Source organism: Mytilus edulis, chromosome 8 (assembly GCF_963676685.1).
Source record: "Mytilus edulis chromosome 8, xbMytEdul2.2, whole genome shotgun sequence".
Lineage (NCBI taxonomy): Eukaryota > Metazoa > Mollusca > Bivalvia > Mytilida > Mytilidae > Mytilus > Mytilus edulis.
In genome coordinates this window covers 35,025,405-35,050,376 of record NC_092351.1, presented here as the reverse complement: position 1 = coordinate 35,050,376, position 24,972 = coordinate 35,025,405, and the positions used below count along the sequence as shown (strand labels likewise).

The window sequence follows — 24,972 nt, the reverse complement described above, 5'->3', positions numbered from 1 at the left end:
ATATTTTTCTTTTGCATGATTATTATACTAAACTTAAAATATTCATATTATTGTGTTACATTTGAAACCAGCGACTTGATGATGACGTTAGAAAGGATGACACTTGATCGGTGAAGATTGCCGAAATTATCGACAAAACGCTGTCAATGCGTTTTAACAAAATACCAATAGGTTTCTTGTTTAATTTCAGGTAGAAGTATTGACAATTTGAAATGTGAATTTCAGGGGATTTATATTTAGAAGTGATAAAGTTTACAGATATGTAAATATTGAGATGTCACCGATCTTTGTTTGTTTGTTCGTTGTTTTTATTAGACGATCAAAATCAGTGAAAAAAAACCATGAACATTTAATAGAAACCTAACGTCTTAACACTGCAAAAAATGCAATAGTTGCAATTCAATTTTTTCTCTGAAAATTACAATCAAGTAAAAAGATTTGAAATAAAATAAGGATTCATGAATAACTTTTACAATTTTCAAATGTATGTTTTCAAAGCTGATATAAATGGACAGCTTTCGAAATAGACCAACATGTCCAGACGTATGGCACAAAAAAATTAACAATAAAAACTAGAACATAATTTGTTAATCATGAATTTCAACAGTATATTTTAACGTATGGTATATACAACAATAATTAAGCATTTGATGAACAAATCGATATATCCTCATATGTTAATAGGTATTGTTGGTATGATTGATCCGTAAATATTATTTTTGTTTGGATGGTGTCACTTTTACAGTTCTTTTTTTTTTAAATATGTGACTAATATATTGCACACTATTGCTGTTAACAATTTTCTTAGTGTGCAGCATTGTACTAAGTTTCCTTTAGTATTAAATATAATTTATCGAAACTATTGTCTATCGAAACATTAAATAATGTAAGGTGTATACGTTGTTAGACACAATTAGGTAAATCATAATGATTAAATATAAACATATCTTAGAATTAATAGAAAGTATAGAATTTACGTTAATTTAAATTTTCATCACTTAATTTTTTCTTCTAATTTCCGTTCACAGACTTGTTTAAAGCTACGCATATTTTTGTCTTAATCATATGAAATTTTGTATGAATGACCGGTTTCATTAAACTGTCTAAATTACCAATTGTTAAGGTAGCACAATACAAAGATTTTATTACTCCAACTCTCAAGTTTTAAAAGGCTGTAACTTTCTTAATAATGCTTGAAAATTTATAAAAGTGGTAGTTTTGGATAGCTAACAGATTACTCTTTCAAATAAATGCAATTGTTAATAGTATGCAACAATTATGTAACCAATTATAATGTTAACTGTGTCTAAAATATTTTTCACCAAATTTCCACATTCAAATGAAATTAGCTTCTGCATATGTATCCCTAGAGGGTTGATTTTATTATATGTTGTTCCTATGGCCATTATCTACAAAAGGGTGTCTCAGATTTCAGATAGAATGTATAGAACAAATTTTACACTTAATTAAACATTATCTTCTTTTATGTGGTTAGGATGTTTACACTAATTAGAGATTTATGAGAGAATGGAATACAATAGAGACAATCTGAGACACCCTTTTGAAGCCCATGATGTGTTGATTAAGATTTTGTTTAAATTGTCTGTATAGTCAAAGAGATGATAGAGCTAAATTCATTCAAGTGAACTTACCCAGATTTTGCCACTAATTACATAATAATTGATTACATAATGATTGCATAATAAAAATATTGCAACCATTTAAAAGATTAATCTTTTATCTATCTATATATACCTCTTTTATTATTTTCTATGCATTCATAAGAAAGTTGCAGCATTTCAAAGGTTAGTGATTGGAAGTAAAAATATCTTTGTATTGTGCTACCTTAAGTGATGCTATTCTATGTAAAGCAATGTAATTTGAAGTACGCAATCGTTATGACGTTACACTTCATTCACATTAATTTCGTTCCCTGAATTTAAATAAGACTTTGAATTTTAAATCCGTACTCAATTTTTAAAATTTTGAAACCCTTTAAATTAAGTATACTTGCCTTAATCGGGTTTAAACTGTGCAGTAAATTGATTGTCAGATATTTTGTCGAGATTGGATAAGACATATTTTCATTACCTAAAGTCAATAAAACTCTACAATACAAATAATACCCTACAATCGAGTAGAAAACACGTATAATCATAGAATTGATATTTCAATATGATTTTGATTTTCAATGATGTACTAAAACGCGGTGTAATTATAACAATTACACGTACAACAGTCTTGAGAAAGAAAAAAACCATGAATTGTATATCAACTCATCATAGGTTAATGATAGATACATAATGTATCAAGCTTAATATGATTTAGTGTTGTTAAGCTGAACGAATAAAATAATCTGTTTCATATTCTTTTGTTGTTTCTAAATAAATATCTAAACTATCAATCTAAGAATGAAAAGATTATATAGAATTAATGTAAAAAGCAGGTGTTTCATAACAGGTTTTAAATTACCCTGAAATAGTTCAAAACTTTAATAATAATATGCTAAAAAATCAATTTTTGAAAGAAGTATCTGATCCTTGGAATGATTTTCAAAATATACAAGATAAATCTTAGAATGACATATACACTAGATTGGTAATAAATCAGTTGTATACAATGATTGGACTAAAGAAAAAGGGTTAGCTGATGAATGACTTATTAGATAAATGTGGAAATTGCATGACCTTTAATATATATAACTGTAAAATGTATATTATATAAAAAAAACAATTTCCTTTCATATCAAAGCTTAATTTCTACAATAAAAAAGTCTTTAAAAGAATATAATGTATGTCATAATGAATACGTTAGAAAAAACGGCCCAAATTTAATCTCACTTTTTATATTTTAAACCTCCGAGAGGTTCAACACGTACCAAGGTGGTATTGACAGTCTATTATATATGTGTACATGATTTACGAAAGTAGCATGAGTGTAATGACAAGCAACGTCACAAACTGATACATCGTTCATCTTTTTTGATTTGAATCAATAGCTTAGCCTTATTACTAATAGGTTGATTCCCTCCATAAAATATCTAGTATGCCTTCGGAATATACAAATACTATCAAGAATTTCAATAACGGCCAGGTCCAGTCGACGTCATTACTACTTATTACTGGGTTTTGACAGTCACAATTCGAACAGAAAGTTGACTTTAACAGTGCTTATTTGTTTTTAAGGGGGGGGGGGGGGTCGTCCAAACCCCCCTGGCTACGGGTATGCAAGTTAAACTGTCTGTCTCTTGTATAGAAATATGTTTTAATGCAAAAAATACTTTGATTATATCATATATTTTTCTTTTATAATTACAAGTTTTTGAAATCAATTTCAAACAATTAAAACAGAAAACCAACGATATAACCTATATGGAAACGGGAGAAAAGAAATTATGAACAACACAACGACAACCACTTAATAACAAGCTTCTGACTTAGTACATCTTTACATCTGGGATTTTGTTGTCAATAATGGAAGAATGTTTTATTAAGATATTTGAATACTATCTAATTGTTTGATAGTTCAGACTTTCGTTTTTGGCAATAACTTTTTTCAATTATAACTTTTTATATCAGAAATACGCAATTGTCCCAAGTCAGTAGGTTCGCAGCTTCAACAATTTGGCATTTCTGTGACTTTTATATCAAACAAAGCTATAAAGCTTAAGGTTGTGCTCGTTGTTGCCTCCTTCCACCTTATCATTAAAGCTACAATTAGTAGATTTATTCCAATTTTTGGAAGGCACGTGTAACTCAAACTTTAAAAATCGTTTCATTTCCAAGAAAATTGATCCAATTTGTTGTAAAAAATAATGTTTCATTTTTTATTAAACAATTATGTACAACAATATGATATCTAAGCTTTTTCTGGTCATTTAGCATTCGTACAGTTTAAATTTAACCTAAAAAATGAATTGTTTTATACTATTTGAGATTGAAATCAATGAAATATGTATATCATGCAAGGTTTAGGTGTTTAATATATATTTTGTTTCTAATATAAATTGATAAACAATTATATGACATTGGAATACTCATATGTTCATTACCTACAGTCAATAAAACTCTACAATACAAATAATACTGTACAAACGATTAGCAAAATCGTATAACCTTAAAACAGATCTAGATATTCAATAAGAGTATGATTTTCAACGATGTACCAAAACGCGGTGTACATTTAACAATTACACTTGCAACAGTTTTGATAGATATATATATATGTATCAAGCTGATGATTTCGTGTTATTAAGCTAAACGAATGGAATAAAATTTAGAATGGAAATGAGGAATGTGCCAAAGAGTCAACAACCCGACCATAGAAAAAAACAACAGCAGAAGGTCACCAACAGGTCTTCAATGTAGCGAGAAATTCCCGCACCCGGTGGCGTCCTTCAGCTGGCCCCTAAACAAATATATACTAGTTCAGTGATAATGAACGCCATACTAATTTCCAAATTGTACACAAGAAACTAAAATTAAAATAATACAAGACTAACAAAGACCAGAGGCTCCTGACTTGGGACAGGCGCAAAAATGCGGCGGGGTTAAACATGTTTGTGAGATCTCTTCCCTCCCCCTATACCTCTAGTCAATGTAGAAAAGTAAACGCCTAATAATACGCACATTAAAATACAGTCCAAGAGAAGTCCGATTCTGATTTCAGAAGATGTAACCAAAGAAAATAAACAAAATGACAATAATACATAAATAACAACAGACTACTAGCAGTTAACTGACATGCCAGCTCCAGACTTCAACTAAACTGACTGAAAGATTATGATTTCATTATATAAACATCAGGCACAATCCTTCCCGTTAGGGGTTTAGTATGATACCATCATAACATATATGAGAAGAACATCACCCGTGTCATGTCAACAACTGGTTTTTGAATAAATGTGTTTAGTTCCGATGCAAAGACCCTATAAGTGAATCAATATTAACGCCAAAATATGCAATCTTTAATGACCTGACAACAGTATCGTAACTATATCCCTTCTTAATAAGTCTATTCAAAGGTTTTGTTAGTTTTTGAGGTGAATACTGACACCTTTGTGCTTTATAAAGAATATTTCCATACAAAATTGGATGTGAAATACCTGAACGTATAAGAAGTCTGCATGTTGAGCTATATTTACGAATGATGTCCTTATACCGATGATAAAATTTAGTAAATGTTTTGACTAGTTTGTGATATCGAAAACCCTGGTGTAATAATTTTTCAGTAATACATAAATTTTTCTCGTTAAAATCTAAAACATTGTTACATACACGAGCGAGAAAAGTTGAGATATATAAACACCGTAAGATGGTGACAAGGGAACATCACCATCTAAAAATGGATAATTAACGATAGGAAATGAAAAATCATCTCTTTTATCATAAATTGTAGTATTCAGCTTTCCGTTAGTGATATAGATATCAAGATCGAGGAAAGGACAGCGGTCATTGTTAGTATTAGCTTTATTTAAAGTAAGTTCAGCAGGATAAATTTCTTTAATATACATACTGAAGTCGTCATTATTGAGAGCCAAAATATCATCCAAATATCTAAAAGTATTATTAAATTTGTTTATCAGATGTTGTTTCGATGGGTCTTGCTTATTTTTGTCATAAATTGTAATTGAATAAACTGTTTCATATTCTTTTGTTTTTTTCTGGATTATAATCTAAATTATAGATCTAAAAATGAAACAAATGTACAGCATTAATGTAAAAATCAGGTTTTTACCATAACAACTTTTAATTTATTGCGATCCCGAACACAATTTTGTCTAATGCTTTAGTTTTCTCGTTTGAATTGTTTTACACTTGTCATTTTTGGGAATTTTATTGATGACTATGTGATAAGGGCTTTACATCTTGTTGAAGGCCTTACGGTGACCAATGAATGTGTCATTTGGTCTGTTGTGAAAATTTGTCTCATTGCAAATCCTTTCCAATGTTTTTATACATATATACAGACTGTTTTTTATCAAGTGGTACTGCTTTGAGGATTTCAGTGATAACGCACCAAGGGAGTTTAAGTTTGGTAAAATGAAATACCAATCATAAAAAATAAAGAGCTGGAGTGAAGAGTTCACTTAAGCATGATGAATATATAAATAAAACAAGAATAACGAATACATTGTCCCCATTGGTGAAATTATACTTTCTAATATGATGTGAAAAAAAAAAGATTTTCCCAATCATATATACCCAGGAATGTGTTAAATCTGGCTTTTTATGAAAAGATTTGCAGGGTTTTTCTAGAAGATATTGTTGTGAAAATACTAGAAAAAATCATGATATTTTATTGTAAAGAGATCTACAGGAAAACGACATATCTGGTATTCACATCCTTATTGATTTTGAAAAGGCGTTTGACTCAAATTCTTGGAGTTTAATTAAAAGCGAATTGGATTTGTTTGTTTTAATTTTGGACCACCTTTACAAATTGGAAAATTATTTTTTTATACTAAAATTAAATCTGCAGTAACTAAAAGTTCTATTTCTTACATTTTGATTTAAAACAGAAAGCTTTCAACACGAGAATCTACTTTCACGATATATTTCTATTTGCTGTGAGTAGAGACACTTTAAACGAAATAATGACCCAATTTAAGGTATCAGTCTAAATGACTCAGAGTATCTCGTTTCAAAATATGCAGATGATACTACTTTTGTACTTGATGAATCCCCAGGATTCATCTCGCCTTACCCTAGATAATTATGCAAACCTATTTAGTTTTATTATAAATTTAGACAAGACAAACTTAAGGTTATATGGATATGGGAGAAGAATTTCATCAAAGAAATTATGTATGTTATGTAGGGATTAAATTGGGGTTCAAGCAGATTTACACATCTTGAGATAAGTTTAAATTCTCAAGAATGAAAAAATCGAAAAGATTATAAAACATCGGTAAAAAAAATACTTTACCCAATTGGAAAAATAACAGTGATGAAATCACTTATATTATCAAAATTGAACCATTTATACCTGTATATACCTACTCTAAATAGTACAAAATATATTCCTTTGCCTGGGAAAACAAACCAGATAAAATTAAAAGAGACACGTTTTTCAAACCACACTGTCCATGAGATCAAAAACTATCGGTTTTTGAAAACTACATAACAGCTTTTGAATTACCCTGAAAAATGTCAAAACTAAAATAATAATATGCCAATCAAATCAATTTTTGAAAGAAGTATCTGATCGTTGGAATGATTCTTAAAATATAGAAGATGAAGATTTACATATGCAAAAGACTGGTAGTGAATCAGTTATATATAAAGATTTGACTAAAGAAAAAGGAATTAGCTGATGATAAATAACATATTAGATAAATGTGGAAGTTACATGACCTTTAATATATATAACTGTTTAAATATATACAATATAAACAAAAAAATCCCTTCACATCAAAGCTTAATGTCTGTAATAAAATCAAGGATTAAAAAGAATATAATGTATGTCCTAATAACTAAGACGGTAAATTTTTTATTCCAGTTTTTAAAATGTATGTTTTTACCTCCGACAGGTTTCACACGATTCAAGGTGTTTTTTTTAGTCTAGTATGTGTAGCCCAGGACTACGTTCCAGATGGTATTGATATATATGTAGCATACTAAATATTGCAATCGGATGCATCGTCCACCTTTTTCTTGGTTTAGAACAATAGCTTAGTCTCATTAATTATTACTTGAACTGTCTGTCTTTTTATATTAAAATGTTTTAATACTTTGATTATATCATATATTTTACTTTTATAATTAAAAGTTTTACTAATTAATGTCAATCGATTTAAACAGAAAAACAAACGATATAACCTATGTAAAAACGAGAAACAAGAAACAATTATAAACCAAACCAACAAATGACAACCACTTAATAACGGGCTCCTGACTTAGGACATCTTTACATCTGCCATTTTTGTCAAAACTGGAAGAATATTTTGTCAAGATAGTTGAATAACATCTAATTGTTTGATAGTTCAGACTTTCGTTTTTGGCATTTTGCATTTATAACAAGATCAATGTTATGAAAAAACGATACGTGATTGTCCCAAGAAAGCAAGTTCACATCTTCAACAATTTGGTTGTTCTTTTATATCTAGATGAGATTGAACATGTTGAAATCAATGAAACAACTGGTAATAATTTAAAAACGTCTTATACATGTTATATTTATAATTACTATTATCCGTATGGTCTATTCTTTAAATAACTCATATGTTTCCATTCAGTGATACAGTGTCTCAAGAAATTAAGTAAAGCAGTAAGCAAACTACAAATTTTGGTGCAGTTATAAGTATACACTATAACAGGAATCTGATGTTCAGTAGTTGTTTTCTGTTTATGTGATTCATAAGACTTTGTGTTTCTCGTTTCTCGCTTTTATATATAGATTAGACCGTTGGTTTTTCCGTTTCAATTGTTTAACACTGATAATGTATGGGGCCCTTTAAAGCTTCTTGCTGTTCGGTGTGAGTCAAGGCTCCGTGTTGAAGGCCGTACCTTGACCTATAATGGTTTACCTTTTTAAATTGTTACTTGGACGGAGAGTTGTTTTATTGGCACTCATACCACATCTTCCTATATCTAATCCCTTATGCGGGCATGGTAAGAAAAAAACAAACACAAAATTCGTATTTATTGTAAACAAAATATATCCTTTGAACATCTGTAACTTTGTAAATAGGTAAAATATATGGCATACTTTAATGTCTTGAAATGAAATAAATAATTTTTTATTTGAACTGTAGTCAAAGTACGCATTATTGCTTAGAATTGCAGCATTTAACATAGAGGTAAATGTTTTTAGAGTTCTATAAGGATATATAAAACAGATATACAAATATAAGAAATTATTGTTTTTTCATTACCTGACGATATGTTTGTTCATGTGTAAAAATGAATATATTCAATCCCAAACTACCACAATAGGAAGGCGCAGAACATTTAGTATCGTTAATGTAATTACTACCACTAGATTGCCCCATCTGCTGGTGGGCTATAAGTTCACGAGAGTTTCACAAAGTCATAGCAAGTACTTTTGTACTGACCTTTACGGTTTTGACTTTTTTTCTGATAAATTTCTTATTTGTTTCTGATTAACAAATGTTTTTGCGTCGAGGATCCTTATATTGGCACTAATTGTCAAAACGCGCATCTTTGTCGATAAATGATACTTTTTATGTAGTTTTAAAATTCTTATTTGTAGTGCATTTACAGTTAATATTGTTTGTTGAAAAACGTTAATTGAATCATTTCACCATATTTTAACTATTTTACCTATTAGGTTGTTTTGTCCACGCATCGTGGTAAATATAACGGAATTTGATGCGACTGTCACACAAGTGAGAAGTATAGCGCTATAAAACCAGGTTCAATCCACCAAATTCTACATTTGAAAATGACTGTACCAAGTCAGGAATATGACGGTTGGTGTCCAGTCGTTTGATGCGTTTTATCATTTGATTTTGCCATTTGATTAGGGACTTTCCGTTTTGGATTTTCGTTGGAGTTAAGTATTTTTGTGATGTTACTTTTCACTTGATAATCATTTCTATTCATTATTCAAAGAGTTTTCGTTTAAATATGACAGCAACTAACTCTATATGTATATCCAGATTAATTTAATTTTATCCATTTGTATAATTTAAAGTGTAATTATGTTTTGTCGAAATTACACAACCAGCGCTCTATTGTGTTCGAGTCAATATATATACAAATCTAGATTAATTCTGATTTATTGATCGGCTGTTAAACTTTTAAAACAATTTTAAAGCATTCTATTTTCATTTGACAATATCAAAACGCTGAATGATCTTTTTTAAACTGAATACAGTTAACTCTTAGGAATCTAAAATTGATATATGTATTTTTTTTAAACATCGGCAGAAGACACTCAAACTTGATCTGAAACTTTTATGATATACTTGAGTATAAAAGTGTAGAAAATATGATTTTCTTCCAATTTTACATATAATTCAGCAATAATGCATATTTTCCATCAGGCGGAAATGTGAAATTAAAATCATAGTTTTTTCCCTTTGATAAATGCAACGAAATTTGCATGTTGGCGGCATAGTGTTTCTGAACAAAGATTTAGACGAAGTTTCCGGAATATCGTTTCAGCTGTATATTAAAAAGCTATACATAATTGATAATTTCTAGCAAGAAGTAGTTTTATTATCCTGTCATCTAACCTCATGTCAAAACATTATGTTATCAGTCTGATGGTCGTAAAACATTTTTGGCAGGACATTTTATACACTAATTAGTATACCGTTACAACTTGTGAATGTTTTGTTTCTTTTCAATGCTGTAATATTAAACTGAAAATTTCCATTGGGTTAGTCTAGGATTTATAAAAGTCGTTTTGTACAGGCTGTCAAGGTCAGCATGGTCATTTTGTGATTAGGGTCAATATTAGTTATAACTGGCTAATAATATTTTGATAAACCTATGAGGAGATCGTGCCTTAAATCAAGCCTCTCAAGTAGGTGCGAGGGACCGCCGTAAACTTGCTGTTAGATGGGTATTTTTTCGGTCCGTGTTAAAGGCCTCAATGTTACTTTGAGATGAAGCGATATTATCGCTGTTCCTGTGCTTTTGTGTGCGTGTGTTTTTTTTCATCTTTTTTTTTTTGATGAGCATGAATTGATTTTTTTATCATAGATTGATACCCCATATCCTTTTTTTTCTATTATAACACACAAGCGTCTTTTTGTGCTCGCATTCTCGCAATTGCAACGAATACTACCAGAGGCTACTTGTTTGTTTGGCCAGCCAAGTACAGATTATTACTTAGTATATACAAAAACTTTTCCTTGTTTCAAGGATTGAAATTTTGTATATGCGCCAGACGTGCATTTCGTCTACAAAGGTCTCGCTCGAATCATGAAAATTTAAAAAAAGCCAAATAAAGCTAAAAATGGAACAGCATTGAGGACCAAAAGTATATTGTTTGGGCGAATCTATGTTCAACGTACGTAAAGACGACATAAAGTGCATATACACGAATGAAAGATTTATAGAATAGAATGGAAAATCAGATAATAAAGTTAGAGATTATTATGGCACAAAAATAATAGCTGTTACCAAATTTCAGTTATGATAATTCAAACTATAACATATGTGTTATTGTTACTACTTGTCAAATATTTCTAAAAATGTCATTCTTGACCTTGATATAGACTTTTACGAAACATTGTTTTTTTTTCTTTTTGCATCACTCATTCTTTAAAGGGACTTTCCGTTTTGAATTTTTCTCGGAGTTCAGTATTTTTTTTATTTTACTATTTAGTTTGACTACTACACACGTTCCGTTGAACTCTACAGTTGATTACAGGTAAATTTCTAAACAATACTATAACAAATTAAAGGTAAACATGAAAATTGTTCAGACACAATCTAATCACGAGTAATAATAATATTATTTCAATTTGTAATCAAATTTATAATAATAAAAATAACAAATGTTCATTTTAAATAACGAATCACACCCAGTTTTTGGTGGAGGTTCGTGTTGCTTAGTCTTTAGTTTCTATGTTGAATCTTGTGTAATATTATTTGTCTCTTAGTGTTTGTTTTATAGCCAGGGCGTTGTCGGTTTATTTTCTATCTATGAGTTTGAATATCCCTCTGGTATTTTTCGCCACCTTTTAAAATCCACATTTATAAGAAATCCATCTCAGAATGATGCCACTTACTTTTGTTTTTTTATCGTTTTGATTTTCTGTCTTGCAATTTCTGCAGTTAATCATTTAGGTCTAGCAATTGAAATTATTTCTTTGTTTCACAATTTGTCGACTTCCTTGCTTTCGCTATTGGCTACATTTTCTTGTTGTGTTTCTGTTGTTTCGTAGTTCTCCTCTTATATTTGTTTATTTCTTCATCGATTTATGAATTTCGAATAGCGGTATACTACTGTTGCCTTTATTTTTAAAATCTTCAAGTTGATCTGTGTAAATTGTCTTTCATAAGTGCAACATATCCCACTTATGGTAGAAATGATGCCTGGAGTCTGCAACTGTTTATCTTGGTTTGTGTTTTCTATTAAACTAAGTAAGTATTCGATTTTCCATCAATTCCAGAACAATTCTAAGTTTCTGTCCTTTTTTACCAGCTTTTAATAACTTCTCCTTAGAACTTTCTTAAGGTGAATAAAAAACAACTTCTTAGTTTTAAAGTGATGTCTTCTCCTACATAAATCAGTGGTCTTGAATTTACAGCTTCAATTTCCTTGAGAATAGTTCTAGTCTTTTTTATTCGAGCGTCAATGATCAGTCTTTTAATTGAAGACAAAACGCGCGTCTGGCGGATATATAAAATTTCAATCCGGGTATCTATGATGAGTTTATTTCGATCACGCGATCGGTGTAACTGCTGGTGGAATTTTTATTATCCGAGCGTTTCACCAGCACAGTTGTCAGCACCTCTGTGTTGACATGAATTATTATTGCTATGGTCATAATTATAAATGAACTGTTTACAAAATTTATATTTTGTTTAAATATTTAGGCCTCTCTACCTCCGAAATAGATTACCTTAGCTTTATTTGTAAAATTTAGTCTTCAATGTCTTTCAACTTTGAACTTTATTTGGTCTTTTTTATTATTTTATATTGGATTGTCAATGATGCATTTCATTCCAGGTATCTATGATGATTTTGTTGTACATCAGTTATAAATCTTTTATTCAAGGATTTCCTAAGAGAAAGTTTCACAACTCCGATTAACATTTTATAAAAGCCTCCTATCCAAAGAAATAATTCTGTTATGAATTTGCATTATATTGCATTATTCGTGGTGAAATAGAAATTGAGCAGCATCACTCTTTAGCACATGATCCAATACTGACTTCAATGTTTTGCTTCTTAATTTGAATGGAGTTACTAGATAACTAGTATTAATGTATATAAGAATGCATCTGGAGTTATGTCACTGATAACCGCTAAATGTATTGCTCACGTTATTGAACACGTAAAAAGGCAAATTCATCTTTTGTTGTTTTCATCGTTCGACTTTGTAAACAAGAGTCCCAAATAACTTAAGTCAGTTAAAGGCAAATCAGTTGACTGTAAAACTCTTGATTTTAGAAACAGAGGCATATCAGACATTCGATAAGGTCCTCCTTCAAGCTTATTACAAACCAAACAGTGTCTCAGAACTTGTCTCACATGTGATTTGCTCTAGAGTATCCAAAATCCGTGTCTGAATTTCCTCAAAGTTTGCAACACATCACAATGAAGTTGTTCCGTATGATTTGTTTTCAATAGATAACTGCCGGAAGTTCTCCCACGGGGAAGAAATATAGGTAGTCTAGCAGATTCAAAATTGCTTGTTTCCTCCACAACACAGAATGTCATCTTGAGAAATGAGATTATTTCTTTTGGACTCATTTATTGCTTCAAAACACCTAAGTAAAGTTTCCTGTGAATAATGTTTATCCAATTCATTTCAATAATTCTTTGTATGTTAAAATTTTTTCCAGTACTGCATTTGTCTTTCTTCATCCTTAAACAAATCAATGATTTTGATTTTAACCATTTGATTAGGGACTTTCCGTTTTGAATCCTCCTCGAAGCTGAAGACGACAACTCTCTTTCTGCGTTTTATTTCAATACATCTTTTCACAGACAAATAATCTCGAAAAGAATCATTTTTCAATGTTTGTGTTTACATGTATAACTTAACCATTTAGCACATGACACCAAAGACCAGATTTATAGAGCTTATAAACTGTAGTTCCTCTTGTATCTACATCAACTGGAAACTGCTGATGTTGATCCATTTTGAAAGGTTTTCTGAACTCAGTTCATCGTCCAATCTCAAATTTCTTTTCAATAGATCTTGCAAAACAAAATTCCAAAAGAATCAAATATTTCTGCTAGTTTTTTTTGAAGCTCTACGTGATCTTACAAATTAATAGTCAATCCTATTCCATTAAGTTTTACATTTTGATCTTATGTAATACTGTGACACTACTCCATAGGTTCAGGGAAACCGAGTTTCATTACTTACAAATAACTATTTCAACCAAATGAAAACAAAAATGAAAAAACACAAAAAACAAGAAAGATTTATAAAGTTTTCATTTAATTCATAAGTATGGCGAGTTGGTAAACCTAAATGCAGTACAGTGGGGCAAAAAGATATAAAAAGAAAGGGGTGATTCTTTTTTTAGAAAGTGGGTCGATTGGTAACAATTTGAGCGGTTTGGTGTGTGTTTGTGTATGTGTGTCGGGGTGGGTGAGGGTGGGGGTGCGTGTGGGATGAACACCATTTGTAATCGAGGCCAAAATGACGTGTTCATGGTTTGAGAAAATATGTGTGCCCTGCCCTAGGCTACCAAATAAGTGCTTTATGCTATAATGGTAGGCATCACAGCTTCAGCAAGATGGGACCCATAGAATAGACTCTTTGTATAATATAGTGATCTTTTTCATTTGATATTCTGTTCATTTACTGATGGAACTCGAGGAATTAGTATTCGAATGTCAGATATTATTTGCAGTCTAGTTTCGTTTTGATCACGTGTGTATCATGCTTGCTAGCACTGAACTCATTTTTATCTTATAATATGAGTGTTGTGCCTTCTGATGCAAATGATTAACAAAACAAGCATTATACTGACTTCGTTTGGTGATATTTTCACGTAGAAATAACAAAACAAAAAATCCGACGCAAAGTGCATATTTTATTTATTGTGTCCACGTCCAGATTTTACATTGAATAGTATATTCTTGTTTTGAATTTAAAGAACGACATGAAGATATAATGTTCGTAACCAATTTGCATAATTGCATGAGATGAATTTGATAATCTGAAATTGATTATTTATGAAAGGGAGATACATGTTTATGCGTTAAACAAAGTTAGGGCATCAATGAAAGACAGATACCACCATGAATACAAAACGAGCTCAACCAACAAATGAGACTGAAATCTTTAAACGTTACTTAAAAACCATAAAACAAATATCAGGTCTGTTGATAATAGGTAGATTGAGGAGGATGGTGAAAAATGATGTCACAGTCAAGACATCTGCAATATCGACAATTTATACCTTAAATTTATTTTTGGTTATTTTTTGACTTACCAACTGACTAGTAATCAAGGCCATCAGTAAGAAGAGAAAACAAACCTGAGACTCCGAATGACTTCATGTGTGTGTGTCAAGGTTGATATAAACACTCATCGGTGACTGATTTCGGTATATTAACGATGAGCGTAGTGCAATACTAGTATTTATATCCAATGCAATGTGATTAATTGATTGATTGTTGGTTGTTAAACGTGCAATGGCAAATATTTCATGCATATTCAGGACGAGAACAAGTTCACAATAAATACAATAGGTAGGTCTTGCCATAAAAGAGGCCATAAGGGATTATGGTCGGGGAAATTTCGACTGCCACTGGAAAATGAGGTAATATTGGATAGGGACAGAAATTTTGCCTTACAACAGGCCACCTACGGGCCCTCAAAGAGTTGTTGTAAGGGTTCCTAACGTGCAAAGAGCGTGGCACTCTCCTTACACGAGACATCGGATTTAACGTCCCCATTCTGACCGGACGTGACTGCGAACTTAATACATCCCGCATAGCCAAACGGACGCCCAACTTCGGCAAGCGTTTTACTGCCGGTCGGGAGAAGACCAAGTGACCATATTTCTATTCCCCAGTCACCCTTGGGGGACAATGTGATTGAACAAGCTAATTGGTACATGCAAGAAATAACAGTGATTGTATATCGTTACAGCATGTTAAAAGTTTGTTCAAAAAACCAAAATGAAGGGAAACCTTATGATATGTAATGTAAAAGTATTTACATAAAACATGCTTTGAATTTTGTAAACTCACGATAGTTTGCTGATTGCGTGTTTTGAAATTATTTTGATTTGCATATATTATAAGTACAAAAAAATCTGTATTGCCAGTATTGGATGATGTGGTCGAATAGTTCTATTATACAGACTGACCATCCTGAATTACTGACTTAGTTTAATATTACGAATACAAATATGAAATACTGGCACTCTCAATTGAAGCGGACAAGATTTTGAAGTCATTGTTTTCCTTTCATTGTTTTACTTTCATTTGTATAATACAATCCATCCTAACTTAGAACAAACACTTCTGAATTATGATGCAGATATATAGATATATATTTAAGTGCAAAAATGGTCCGTTTTGGTTGATGCTGTCAAATGATTTTGTTGTAAAAGTCAGGTAACAAAACTACTGAAATTTTGTTACGAGACAATATTTTTACGAAGAGGACATGCTGGCTATCAAGATTTAAGTGGACAATTGTTTGTGGTCATTTTCTTTTTATTAAATTGCTGTCATTTGTATTATACAATCCATCCTGACATCAAAATATTTCTGATTTACTATGCGGCTTTACAGATTTACATAATACAGTGTAAATACATGTATGGTCGGTGATGGTTGATACTGTCGAATAATTGTGTTAGCCTGAGGTATTAAAACTACTGAAAATTTGTCGCAAGACAATATTTTGAATAAAAATAGGACATTCTGGCTAATTAGATTCATGGAGACAAAATTTTTCTGTCATTGTATTGCCATGTTGCTGTCATTTGTATAATAAAACCCATCTTGACATCAAAATATTATTGATTTCCTATGAAGCTATATAGATTTACATAATAAAGTGCAGATAGGTCAGTTTTGGTTGACGCATTTAAATAATTTTGTTACAGGAGTCAGCCTGAGGTATCAAAACTACTGTAATTTTGTTGCGAGACAATATTTTGAATAAAAATAGGACACGCCGGCAATCTAGATTATAGGTGACACATTATTGTTGTCATTGTGTTTCAATGTTGCTGTCCATTTTTTGTATTATACAATCGATCCGTAAAAAGATTTCCAAAGTATTTAGGCGGCTATATAATTAACCATATTGACACATTCCCAATTTTTCATAATGTTGTTGTATGAGTCAGGACGAGGTATCAAAATTACAGATTAAATAAATGTTCCTGTTACAGAGTAAAACATTGTTATATTGGAGCCAGTCTGAGGTGTGAAAACTACTGATTTTTGGTGATGATCAACTATTTGAATAAAAAAAAAACATGCTTGCACTATTGATTGGTGCGAAACAAGAAATATTTTAAAATTACGCCGGCCTTAAACTTGATTAATATAAGTAACTGAACGCCAATATTGCTATAAATTATCATAATTATTTTATATGATGTAATTTCTATTCGTTTTTTGCATTGTTTGTCGATTTTATCTGAAAACCAAGATTTACGCTACATTTTAAAAAGAATAGAACTTAACAATAGTTTTGTAACCAAAATCGTTCTCAATTTATAGAAAGGTAGATCACGGATAAATGTGTATGACATAAAAGTTTTATGCGTACTTTAGAAATAGATGTTTTGAATCTGTATTGTGTATATCACCATGAACACGGAACTTTTAAATGTATACATTAATTAACAATATTGTGATCAAAATTCGTTTTTTAAATAAATGAATAATTTTGAAGTCGCACACTTTCTTTGAAATTAAATTACATTATAGGTAATTTCGGATTGTGTAGATAGAATTGGGAATGGTGTATGGTGTAATGTGTAAGGTGTATGGTGCAAAGGTGTAATGGTTATGGTGTAATGGCACATGGTGTATAATTGTGTAATTGTGTATTGTGAATGTGAACCATCCTAGGACTGTATACGAACAATTCCTTATATTTTACCTATTCATTTCCGTGTGTACCGTTTCATCGTGTGATGAATTTTGTATCTCAATAAGACTTGGTGAAAATAATCAATTCAAGGGAAAATATGTTTTAAGAAAAAATGTCCTTTATTACCAACATGTTACATTAAAACATGTATGTACAATTAAATATTTAATGCACAAATGTAAAGCTCAGACTAACACACATAATAAGATGATAAGCAGTACACAATCATTTGAAATAATACATTTATATAAATACATATGTATACAAATAAATAAAAAAGAAAACATACCATACTCAGATTAAAATGAAAAGCGGAAAGACCCTAACCAAATGTCAAACTCAAAATAATGAACATATCAAAAGAATGAATAACAAATATAATTTTCTTGACTTGATACTTGAATTTGTTTATATGTAAAAATGGCAGTTTGAAACAAGTTTTAAGGAATTTATTCTCAGCTTTAATCTTGCATCAATTATATAACTGAATATGTAATTGATTAGAACAACCATGCAATAGTTTGCCACAAATAAAAGCAAATTTATACTACTAACCAACAAACAAATTTACCAACTAACAGTCAAACAAAAATCAACAAGGAAAATAAATACAAGGAAAACAATCAATAACAAAAAAGTATTCAAATTCGTTCTATAGTTTAAAATGTGATTGGTTGATTGATATTTCAACAAATGTTCATTATTACAATGGGTATCAAGTAGTCACCTAACTGGTCGACTTGTGTTTATGCTCATGTGAAGCAAAATAAAAATCAAAACCTTCTACAACATTAAGGAACACCATGATATATGGAAGTTATTCAATGACATATTGATCATGTTCTGTCTCTGAATAATATAAGCTACAGTTTATAATGGTCTTTCATAAATCAGTGTGAGCTTGAAGTAAAAATTGTTCTTCGATTCGAAGGAATAGATACGTACTTGATATTGCCAAAGAAGGACAACTTCAAAACTATCTATTAGATATATTGCAGCGTGATGATTCCAGCTAGAAACTGTAAACTTCACATTCCACAGCAGTAACCTACTTCCTTCTTTATCGTATAGAGTTGACATATCTCAATTTAGATATGATACCTGCATGCATTTACATTATACGACGTTTATCGTATAGAGTTGACATATCTCAATTTAGATATGATACCTGCATGCATTTACATAATACGACGTTTATCAATAGGTTCATGCTCTTGAAAAATCTTCCTCGGGAAAGATTTTAGAAAAGAGGAAGTAGCATAAGCCGCTTCCATGTCCAAGCACTCGATCTAGCTTTGTGTAGGGTTCATGTGATTTTGTAACTCTTTTTATTTCACCTTTTTTTTAAATTTCTAATTGGGTTCACGAGATTCGAGCATTGGTGATTAACAACTGTCCAAAAATTACCAATAGCTTAGTGGGTTCATACAAGGGAATTACGAATTTCAATGTCAAACGAATGAAACATTTAAAGTTGACTCTCGATAAACCACAAAATCAATTATCAACGAAAATGCAAGTTTCCTAAATCCACGAAAACTAGCATCCTCAAAAGTAAACGAATCTATAGTACATATCACTTAATATCTGTACTTAAAAAACAAACAACTAAAAGCAATATCTGTACTTAAAAAACAAACAACTAAAAGCTAATTTTTTTTTAAAATTATATCCAAATCGAAGACTGCTAACAGCTGTCTAAAAGTAACATCCAAGACAAACAGTTTCCACATTTAAACATTTGCCGTAGAATCTCCATCCGGCTTCAGTGTGAAGTTGTATGTCTGTCACAACATCTGGTCCAAACGAGAGAAGCTCACATCTAAAATGTATAAATGACTACTGTTTAAATTAATACACGTATAGTTTGTTGTTTGTGAAAAGTATAATAACATAAAACGAAGTCCTTGGACAATTTAAAACGGAAGGTTCGTTATAACAAAAAATGCCAACCCGAAACAAATGGAAAACACTGTTATATTACTGAATTCACACACGAACGCGCGATACATAGATAATGGTAGATGCAGCTGGGTTATAAATCTAGCTACAGTTCTCATGTATATGATTGTCACATTGATTTTTACTATACTGACAACAATGACGAAGCATTATAAACTTGAAAATTGAAATGAGGAATGTGCCAAAGAGACAGTAACCAGATTAAAAATTGGCAGAATGCCACCAATAGGTCGTTAATACAGCGAGAAAATCCCGCACCCAGAGAAAAATTGCTTTTGCTGGCGCTTTAACAAAAATATGTTTATGTATATTTAATTAACTTAATATGTGATAACTATGGTATTAACATAATAAATCTACAAACGCATGCCCACGTAATATTCAGAAAGTCTACATATGAATCCATATTTCATATGTGGACGTGGCGCGCGTCTGACGTATTAAAATTTTGAACCAGGTACCTGTTGTTGGCTATTAATCATTTGTTTCTCTGTCCTATATTTTCTCCCATTTATTTGTATTGTAGTCCTCTCATGTAATATTTTCATTGTTATGTTATAATTAACATTGCCTTTAAATTTGGAGGTTTGGCATGCAACAAAACCAGGTTCAACCCACCTTTGTTATCTTAAAATGCCATGTACCAAGTCAGGGAAATGACCATTGTATATTATAGTTCGTTTCTGTGTGTGATACATTTTAATGTTGTATTTCTGTTGTGTCGTAGTTCTCTTATATTTGATGCGTTTCCTTCAGTTTTAGTTTGTAACTCGGATTTGTTTTTTCTCTATAGATTTATGAATTTCGAACAGTGGTATACTACTGTTGCCTTTATTCATACTTGGACAACAAATAATTATGATGTGTACTGTTCCCTTTTAAAATTTTCGTTTTCAATTATGTAACAGAATTTACGTTTGGCATTTCGAACAGACCATGTTATTCAGCAATTATCATGACATGCCCGTATGTAATATGTAAATGAAGTTCGATTATTATATCAGCATATTTATTATTTCAACTACTTATGGTTATGTTGTTTTTTTTTAATTTTTTTTTTTATCTTTTTATCTGTTACAGTATTGCAGTTATTGTATTGTCAGATTATTCTAATGCATTTCTTTTTATGCACATGTAATTTCGAGTTCTGGAATCAAAAGTGTGTCTGATTACACTTTCGACTAGTTTTGACCCTTGGTAACAACATCTATTATAGTTTAAAATATACTTGCTTTCTCTAAATTATACAACATGACTGGTTAAAATTCATTGGAATCCGTAAATCGTTTTTGTTTTATTTATTGATTTCTGTCTCATTAAATGTGCTCCTAATTTTCTAAAGAGCGGTTTTCTAACTATTCAAATATCACAGTATCGTGCGTCAAGATATAAAAAAGAAAAGCAAATTCTAGATTCATGCACATGTGAAACCATACTTAACAATAATGTTCAATCATCAATCATAAAATACTTACGAAACGAAAACTACATTTTATCGAGCACATGCCTTGTTCCTTGTTTATTTTAGACGTTTAATAGTTTTAATAAGTGTTTTACATTATTAATATTCAAATATGAGAATATTGAGTTTGACAGCCAGTACCCCAGTTAAAAAGAAAATGTTTTTTTTTTTATATACAAACCTAGTCATGGCACTGTTGAAATTAATACCCATGCAAGTCCTTGACATAACACAGCTTACAGCACACACTGATTTTGAACATTTAATGTCGTTGACTACAACAATATCAGACTTGGTATTATCCATACTACAGCTGTCAAAATATCAAGCAAAGTTGTCTGAAACTATTTTAAACGTGTTTAATATATAAATACAAAAGCTTTATTCAAAACACTTTAGAATATGAAGAGATTTTATTTTCGAAAGTAAATGAGGATTTACGATAAGAGTGTTTTGGGCCTATCAAAAAATTATACGAAAAACAAATTGAAATGTAATGTACGACATGTGAAGTTTCATTTGCGTGATAAAACTGTTCATGTTTTTGCATGCGATGAAGCGAAAGTGCATAAAAAATAACTGGTAAGTCTTTTCTAAGTTCTAGTATTGCTACGTATTCAAACCAATTGTAACAGTCTAAAATTGAGAATGGAAATGGGGAGTGTGGCAGTAGTTTTGACACTAAAAAATGTAATGGTTATAGTAAAAAACTGGATCAAATTATGCAGGAGAGAAAAGAACATATGTTTTAGTTGAGTTTAGTAATTGATGCATGAGTTTTAATTATTAATTGTTTTTGGCTTTTAACTAGATGTCCGTAATTGCGAGTACTCTCAAATCGTACTTTCTTGTTCATTTGACCTGTTGATACTATTTGTAATGCTTAAATCTGTACAGGGAAGTTTTATACAGCTCTTATTTTATAGTTTTATTGTTGATATTCACCTCATATGTATCTTGTGTTAAATAAGGTATCTATATTACAGAACTTTCTTTTTTTTTTTTTTTTTTTTTTTTTTTCAACTGGTTCTCTCTTCAACATGTTTAATCTTTAGAAGCCATATTAGACTTAAAGTAACAACACTTTGCAAATATCATTACATTAAACTTCCTGCATTGATTGTTTTCGTCTCAATGCATGTGTTTTAAAGAGAAAAGCAAACGTTTTCAAAAGTTAAGTGAATCTTTTTTTTCTTTTTTTTTTTGACATAGATTTTTTCTAATTGTTATTCATACTACATATCTATGCATACTATACAATCGTTATACATATCATCTATATAATATTTTGTAGAAAGTCCATGCAACACTTCACACATGCATACTCTTACACATTACATCATTATCACTTAGTTTCTTTTTTTAAATTATTTTCTAATCTTTAAATTTAAAAAAAAAAAAATATATATAAAAAAAAAAACAAAAAAAAAAACAATCACTCATATTTATATTTCACAACATTTCTCTCAGTCACAACAAGTATCATAGCATGAAAACAAATATTGAATGTATGCAGATGGTTTTCCAATTCTGTCATACAATCAACTTTATTTTGACATTTTAGCCATTGTTAGTTGTTTACTCAAAAGACTTGTTAGTTGAAATATAGCAGAAAAAAAGTTTTCAAAATCATGGAATATTCAAAATTTAAAATTCATCTAAAATAAACATCAATCATTTCTTACAAACGAAAAGATCTTTGTCAAAGGCAAATTTAGCAATCAACAAAAGTTTATCGTTAGTATCATTCGGACGAAATCCATAAGTTCTTACATCTACAAAGTCATGTTCTACGTTTTTCTTATATATTTGATAATCAACATCATTTGGATTCACTTGTTCTACTTCATCAGATCCTCGATCTTATTTTATAATGTCCCCAGTCCCTTTCAATTTCGCAATAAATTTATCAGGGTACAGTCTACTTTTCTTTATCACCGTTTGAATGGTTTTACATTAGTAGTTTTGGGGCCCTTTATAGTTTGCTGTTCGGTCTGAGCCAAGGCTCCGTGTGAAAGGCCGTACATTGACCTATAATGGTTTACTTTTATAGATTGTTATTTGGATGAATAGTTGCATCGTTGGCACTCACACCACATCTTCCTTTATTTATGTTAAAGTACTGCACCGACTCCAGAAAATGTATGGACTAATTATATTATATCTTTTATTCGGATTAAACAATATATGCTCATCGTATATTTCTTTTTTTATTTTAAGATCACAATTGAAATTTTTATCCACCAAGAGTGTACACTATTTGTTTTCTTCGTACTGGAAGTTAAACCCCTGCCAAAGCGGACCGTCAATTAAGCTGTGTGAAATATACAAGTAAGAAGCAATGTACTGTAAGAATTTGGACAATAGAGTCAATGCCTCAAAATTACCTTCAAATTGTATTCTCCAACTTCCTAACATACCATAGGTTGTTAATACTCCAATAGCTTTCACTTCAAACTGAGGTGCATTTGTCAAATATCCCAATACGTTTTCATCAACAACAATCCCAGTTCCTAATTTAATTTCTCCATCTGCCCAACTAATCCAGAATGGTAGATACACAGTGCAGTTAAATATATTCGGTGTAAGAAATTTAGAAAAAATCCTGCTTCCAGAATCTAATGAATCGTCAGCGCGATAGATAATGTAGGTTTCATAAGTATCAAATCCAATATCAATCTCAAACATTGGTTCTGACGAGATTCTGACATCAGAACTTGACAGAAGGACATGTGCTCGACCACATCTCTTTAATTCAAATACTAACGACGTTATTCCACTAAGGTCCAGTTTATACTTATTTACGTCTATAGTGAAATCCATGACATCAGGTGTAAACCATGAACCTACTTTACCGTTGACCTGGGTTGATACAGTTGTTGTTATATGTACACCTTCAACAAAAAACGTATATCATAAAACATATATCGCAAATACATCGTATATATCTATGTGAAGTCAAGGTGATCAAGTGGTCTAGCGTGTCTAGTGAAGTCGATTTGTTGTCACGCTGTCTCAGTTGCATCTCTTTCGATCCCGGCGAAGGGGGATCAAAACAATTGCGAAAGCAAATTTACAGTAACATTGTTGGGCTGATGTTAAGACGAATTCTCTCTCTCTATATATATATACAGTCCGCCAAAGTTAAGCACCACCGAAATATAACTGGCAATATTTTTTTAACTATTGCAAAAAAACTATTAATGTTTGGTGTTATGAATTACCTTTAACATACATTAAAAAAATTCATTACGACCAAAAAGATTGCACTCCGATAAAGCAGTCAACCAACCTTTTATCAAAGGTCATATGTGCGTTTATAAATACACTGTTTCTCCAGGTGGTCGTGTAAGTGTTCGTACATTGGTCCGTCGACTTTAAAGAGGCAAACGAAGAGCACGTCATGGTGTATAGAGACCTGTACCTTCAAGCAGGCACTCTACCGTCAGGTTTAAATGGGATAATAAAAATCTATGCTTGAACATAAGAACCTGACAAAACACTCATTGGTCAGATGGGAGTCAGTTTCCTTTACTGCCAGAAGACGCCATAATACGAATTTCGCAGGGGTAAAAAACGGCCTATGACCAAAAACAATATTTGCACAAGGACTGCATGCATTGCTGGTTGTGTTCCAGTACGGGGTTGCTTCTTATACCGTTATAAGCTGGGTATGCATATTCTGCAGGGTAACATAAACGGACAGACATACAGAGATTTGGTGCCTTAACATATTGTAGTCCGTCATTTTAGTAATCCCCCACTTGCGTCAACATTGTCAAGACACTTGTACCTGAATGACAACGCTATACCACGCAGG

At 31.1% G+C, this 24,972-nt stretch overlaps 1 protein-coding gene across 1 annotated transcript in view; it reads right to left on the bottom strand.

The window, feature by feature from the left end:
- LOC139484058 (uncharacterized) overlaps positions 1-24,703 on the bottom strand; it is a 33,256-nt gene extending 8,553 nt beyond the window's left edge. Inside the window, exons 1-2 of the mRNA XM_071267781.1 lie at positions 24,688-24,703; positions 23,540-24,046 (exon numbers count right to left, since the gene is read on the bottom strand). Coding sequence (XP_071123882.1) covers positions 23,540-24,046; positions 24,688-24,703 — 523 coding nt within the window. The remainder of the gene's footprint in view (positions 1-23,539; positions 24,047-24,687) is intronic.
- Positions 24,704-24,972: the final 269 nt, after the last annotated feature.